At 38.0% G+C, this 6,000-nt stretch overlaps 1 protein-coding gene across 3 annotated transcripts in view; it reads left to right on the top strand.

Annotated features, from left to right (window-relative positions):
• The first annotated feature begins 746 nt into the window (after positions 1–746).
• LOC146368590 (receptor-type tyrosine-protein phosphatase F-like) overlaps positions 747–6,000 on the top strand; it is a 53,426-nt gene continuing 48,172 nt past the window's right edge. For 2 of the 3 annotated variants that reach the window (XM_084912281.1, XM_084912279.1), the window contains exons 1-3: positions 747–841; positions 990–1,338; positions 4,426–4,570. In XM_084912281.1, the coding sequence (XP_084768407.1) occupies positions 4,471–4,570 (100 nt within the window). In that variant the 5' untranslated portion in view covers positions 747–841; positions 990–1,338; positions 4,426–4,470. The remainder of the gene's footprint in view (positions 842–989; positions 1,339–4,425; positions 4,571–6,000) is intronic. The other variant, XM_084912280.1, reaches the window with a different exon arrangement.

The raw sequence follows: 6,000 nt of genomic DNA, 5'->3' as shown, positions 1-6,000 counted from the left end.
ACAATAAAAAATATTGATTTGAATAATTAATGATTTTTGTACAAGATACTGATAAGTATAGATACCTATTTCTCAAATATTTAGATTCAATTTCAAACAAAAATATTAAGTACATGCAAAAAAGGTATTCTGTGAACCAAATACTGATTTTTTTGTCTGAAATAAATGTAAATAAATACCTTAATTTAACACAAACACAGAAGTTAAAATTTTAGACATTAATTTCAATTTATCAAACTCAAATAATTACTAAAAGGATATATCCTTTTAGTAATTATTTGAGTAAATTAAATAAAATCTATGAATATATTCATAGATCAGGCTCATCTAACTTATATTCATAGTGATATTTACTAAGCCTCTTTAGACTGTGAACAACTCCCCCAAACTAATATCAAAGCAGTTATTAGTTCCAGTCCACATGAAGCAGCCTGTGCTGGTTTCTGCTGGCAGGAATCAACATCTCACACTTGTTCTCTATAAGAGGAGCACAGTTATACACACCAGAACAACTTGACCAAACTTATATTAAAGCAGTTATTTATCAGATTTATCGTGAACTGATCACAGCAACGTTTTGTCTTTAATCTTGTCAATCATTAAACATGCTGGCAGCTCTGTGCTGCTGAAAATGATGAAATCTGCAACACAGGATCACAGCCAGGACTATGAAAGCAAATATCAGCTGTTACACTGGGACAATTCGCCACGCCCACATCCCCCCCTTACCAGGTCACCTGACTCCTGTTTGCTGTTAACTACATAAAGTAGGTTGTTGGACTGCTTGAAAAATAAATAAAGAACGAAACACTTTGAGAGAAGGAGACAAAAAGGAGATTCAGTAAGTTCACCGTTATCGTTCCTGAATGTTCTCATCGAGTTTAGTTTTGTATTTATATACAATGTTGACATTTGTTTGTTTTACATGCAAATATTTATAAAATGATTTAAACTGTTAACATGCTTTATGCTTTTCTAAACATATACAGCTTCTCATCTGGGATCAAACCAAGGGCGTAGATTTGGCATGGACGGAAGGGACATGTCCCCACCAATATCCGGCGATTATTGAATTGTCCCCACCAATAATTTGATCTCTTCGAATAAAGAAAAACAAATCTGTCAGCGTCTCATTCACCCAGCGGTGCAGACAGAGTTAAATCACGTTCTCTACTGGAGTCCTACGTCATGTGACAAATATGGCCAATGTGATTGGCTGTGCCTTTCAGGGAGCTCTGTTTAGTTTTAGCAGCGGCAAACCTGCGCTGCGAGGAGGAGAGGAGGACGGCAGCAAAGAGGAAGAACCTGGATATAAGAAAGTGTTTTTCAAAGAAACCTGTAAGTTACTTAAAGTCAAGTTAACTCATAAAATGTGTCCGTCTTAATAACGTTACAGGCTATTCTAGGCTTTGGCCCACATCAGTCTAAAATTGTATGTACCCATTAATAACGTGTTTTGGAAACTAACTGCACAACAGGCAGCACTATTAGTTCTCTCAGTCTCAGAGCAGCATTTCTAATTTTGATTGAAACTGTCAGAGAAAACGGCAGCCTCGAGCAGCCAGGATATTAGTTTACAGAGGCTGTTAGAATTATATGTCTAACGTTAAAATGTTGGTGACACAATAATTTCATCCTAATGGTACTGACATATTCATAGGGTTCATTTTTGAGACAAAATATCATGAGGTAATCTTGATTTTGCAAATATCCCACCTTGTAGTGCAGTTTGCACAAATTGTTTTAAAAATGCACTCAGCCTACAAACATTACTGATGAGTCAAGATCTGCACAAAGTGACAGAAACACTGAAGCAGCTCCACATTTTATTCTTATTGTCATGTATGTCCTGTTTGTCAGGTGACAGAAGAACCAACACAAAGCTCAGAGAGTAATGGTGACACAAGATCACAGGTGGAATTGGATGATGAGCTGGTTGTTCATGACTGTATTTGAAGCACATGTGTGACTGCATGTATGTGGAATGTCTCACCGTTATTCATCAGGTGACAGAGGCAGCTCTGCCATGTTGTAGCTCAGAGGTGAAGAGGCGAGGTCACAGGACTGATGATTTGCTGCTATAGATTAACTAGTATTTATTATCATGACAGTTGTTAGGCTGCTGATGTAAATTGATTCATTAGTGTATATTTGACAAAGAATCTGAATTGGCATGTCTCACTTTTTATATGGCATGAATCCATGTGTTATTTTATCAGGTGGCAATATGTCCTAGTGCAGTCAGAGGGGAGGAGCCAGGGCCAAAGGTGAGGCAAAGCAAGCACAGAATAATAATTTTAATCTGAGGATAAAACGCAGGTACTGAGGCTGAAAGAAGCTTCAGTGCTCTCAGAAGACTAAAAACATGGCTAAGGTCAACAATGAGTCAAATGAGATTAAACAATGCTGCTGTATGTCCACCAGCAGAGACTGGACAGTATAGATGTAAAACCAATATGCCAGCAGTTTATCTCAGTTAGTGAGAGGAGCAGGCCTGTGTGTGGCTCCTTCACATAGTGGACATTGAGTTGTTGTGTGGGACACCAGTAGTTCATGTTTAGAATAAAAAGCTCACTGATCTGATCGGGGCAACAGTGCCTAAAATGTTGCATAATTTTGCTGAGAGATCTTTTACTTTGTGGTCATCTTAGATGGACATAAACCACCAGATCATTCAGTGTTTCCTTAGTGCTAATGTATCAGAGATGTTGGTGTACTATAACTGAAGTAATGTTGTTAAGTCCTTAAAGTCATATTCTTTTATTGTCATGACTGTATTTGAAGCTGTTTTTATTTTTGTATGATACCTGATTTAAATGGAATATGGCTGAAGTAAACTAAAGCCTAAAATACTTAGTCAGTCATTTGTTTAATAGTAATTTAACATTATATAATTGACATATAAAACTATGAATTGTAATTTTAAATGGTTTAAAAGCATGTAGAATAGCATATGTAGGCAAGTATATTTCTCCTTTTTTTTATCAAGAAGCAAAGTCAAAAAAAAAAAAAGAAAGGGGTCAGGGTTCGGTGGTTGACTCATCCGTCCCCACCAATGCCAAAACCAAATCTACGCCCTTGGATCAAACACATGACGCGTTTATAACCAGAACTTTTACTAACAGGAAAATGTTAACTTTAACATTTTAATAACCGAACAATCACAGTGTGGATGAACACGTGTTGGCAGTTTCTAGCATAATCACAGCTGACAGTGTTATATGATAGTTTCTGTGTGTTTGGTTTTACAGAAAGAAACAGCTGCTTTGACCAGTATCCGCATTATTTCAACATCTGTGTCCCAAATTATAATCAGAAAATGTAAAACTTCTCTTTTTGTGTTAAACAATTTTTTAACCACGTGACAAAAATGTTTCTGCCACAAAATTATTGATAGAGAAAATATTGAAATAAATGCAGCAGTGATTTAAAAAGACTTAAATAACCTGATGCTTATGTACCTGTGATCATCATGTGAAAGTCAGGTTTGGTGTATTGTGTAATTCTGTGATTACCACATTTCTGGCATCGTGACAGCTCTGCTCTCTCCACCTGCACAGAGAGTGAGACACCTGATGGTATGCTGAGTGTGATCAATGAGAGAACAGAGTCCAAAATTTACACAAATGGAAGAAATATATAGTCAGAATCAATATCACTGATTTCCATTTCACTCTTTGAGGTCACAAAGATGCTCTGAGATCTTCTTCCACACAACCACAACCATTCCTTTCCCCAGGCCATCACTGACCATCACCAAACTGGTCATGTTTGTGCCTCCAGACTCCTTCATGTCTGTCACATGTGCTGAGTATAGACCTGAGTACCCTCAGAAACATGCCTCAGTAGCTTCTGTAGGTGGAGGTCACTTTGTAGGGCTCTGGCAACGCTCCTCCTCTTCCTCCCTGCAGAAAACCTGTGGAGCTTGAATCTGCTGCAGATACTGTCTCATGCCATCAGCAGAGAGGAGGACAATAACAAAAAGTAAACCAGAGAAAAGTCAGCAGGAGGGATAAGAGTAGAGCGTTACCATTATGGGGCTTTGCCTTGCTCTTGTCTTCTCAGTATACATGTTGTTGCCCTAATTTGCACCAATGCAGCTGAAACGGATTCATAGTGGTTTATGTCTCTGAACTGATGCTTGCCTCAGTGTCCTGACACATGCTCAGTCACAGAGGGAAGGAAAGCAGAGAAAGATGATTCTTTGCACGTTGATGTTGCGTTTTCAGTGTCTCAAGCTGAAGAAGTCACATAGGTGAGTTAAATGTTTCTCCCACTGAAAACACAACATACAGAATAGAAGTTAGAACAGAATCAACTCTCTGGCTCCTCCCTTAATGTTTTGAGCAGCCTGTGTGCAGAGATGTGGTAAGTTTGATTGCTGATGTCTCTGTACCTCTCTTCTGCATGTGTTTGCTGTCTCAGGTGTTTGTCTTTGACCTTGACAAAGTGGGACGTGTCCAGCGGAACATGGTGTGTAATATTCACCTGGCAGGGTCCCATCTGCCCCGAGGTGGGCTTCTGGTCCTGTTTTCACTCAGCTGCATGCTGTTCTCGTCTCTGGCAGAGAGTAAGTGTCCTCATTTACACCTTAGCTTTATCATCATCCAATAAAACATTATGCTTCATGAGTATTTTGACACAAAGTGCATTTTATGCTGTAATTAGTGCAGTGATCAGTGGCTCACCTGCAGCAGATTTCAAGGAGCTCTGTTCATTTAAAGGAATGATATAGATATTTAATGTTCAACTTATTGCACTAATTTGTTGCACTTTGACTGATTACATGAAGAGAACAAACCTTCATGCCATGGAGTGTGTAGAACAGACTCACACTGCACAGCAGAAAGCGCTCCATTAGACTTTTACTTTTGTGGTACCTCTGGGTGTCAGAAACAGCCAGGCAGCACCGCCCTGTGGGGACGGGGTTGGGGACCTCACCTATAGTGATGTCATAGGGTCACTGTAATATAATTAAGAGCCCAACCCCTCCTGTTTCCCACCTGACTATGGAAACTGCTCCAAGCATGTATTGTGTTGTCTTTTGTGGTGTCTAAGGTGTCAGGTCATACATTTAAAAGGATTTCCTAAACTTCTTTAGACTAAAAAGATGTTGATTTAGGTTTTTTAAAATGTACTTAGAACCCAAACACTGGGCAAAAACATAGAGTGCAGAAGAGTCTGATACCAGCTGTTCTATTGAATGTACAAGTTCAACAAAAACAGGCAGTTCACCTGAAGCTCGTTCGTTCATAATGTAAATTTGAAACGCCAATTATTTCCCAATTTGTGTCCAAATCATGTTTGACAAACAGTTCCATATTTAGATGTGCTTATATTTTGTTTCCATACTTTCTTTGATCAATGTGTCTGTATACAGGATGTTGTTTGTTCGGAGACAAACTCACTGCGACCTTTGACCTCACGCTGTGTCATTCTGCTCTTCTACGGTCACATGTCACATGTGCTCTGTGTGTGTCAGAGTGACCTGTGTGACCTGCATTTGGATGGTGCTTCAAGTTTTAAAATATCAACATTCATTCATTGTTTTTTCAATAATCATTTAATTTATGGATAAAATCAAACAGCTCAGCATTTTATTTAATAAAGAAACATAATGGATGTATGTGCATACACGAGTTTTCTTTGTGCTCCTATAAGTCAGCTCTCAGACAAATGTAGTGATGTAGAAATATTTGTCTTTGAGATCAAAACTTAAATTGATATGAAATAGAAATAATTTCACCTTGATTGTTTCCTGTTAAATTTAACTGCTGTAGTTTTTTAAATTAAATTAATTTAATTTAATAATACAATAAATGACATTTTGGACAAACATTCACATTATAATACCGAATTTGTTGGTCGTTGGTCTCATGAAGTATATTAGCGCACTGTTTACTAGCTAATCTTAAAATGACTGTCTGTGTGCCTCAGATACATCAAATACCAGTGCGAAATCAAAGCAAATGAAAAATAAGATCAAATTAAGATTTTCTC

Source organism: Perissodus microlepis, chromosome 18, assembly GCF_051167445.1.
Source record: "Perissodus microlepis isolate ML-2025 ecotype Zambia chromosome 18, ASM5116744v1, whole genome shotgun sequence".
NCBI lineage: Eukaryota > Metazoa > Chordata > Actinopteri > Cichliformes > Cichlidae > Perissodus > Perissodus microlepis.
This window is presented reverse-complemented; position numbering and strand designations above follow the sequence as displayed.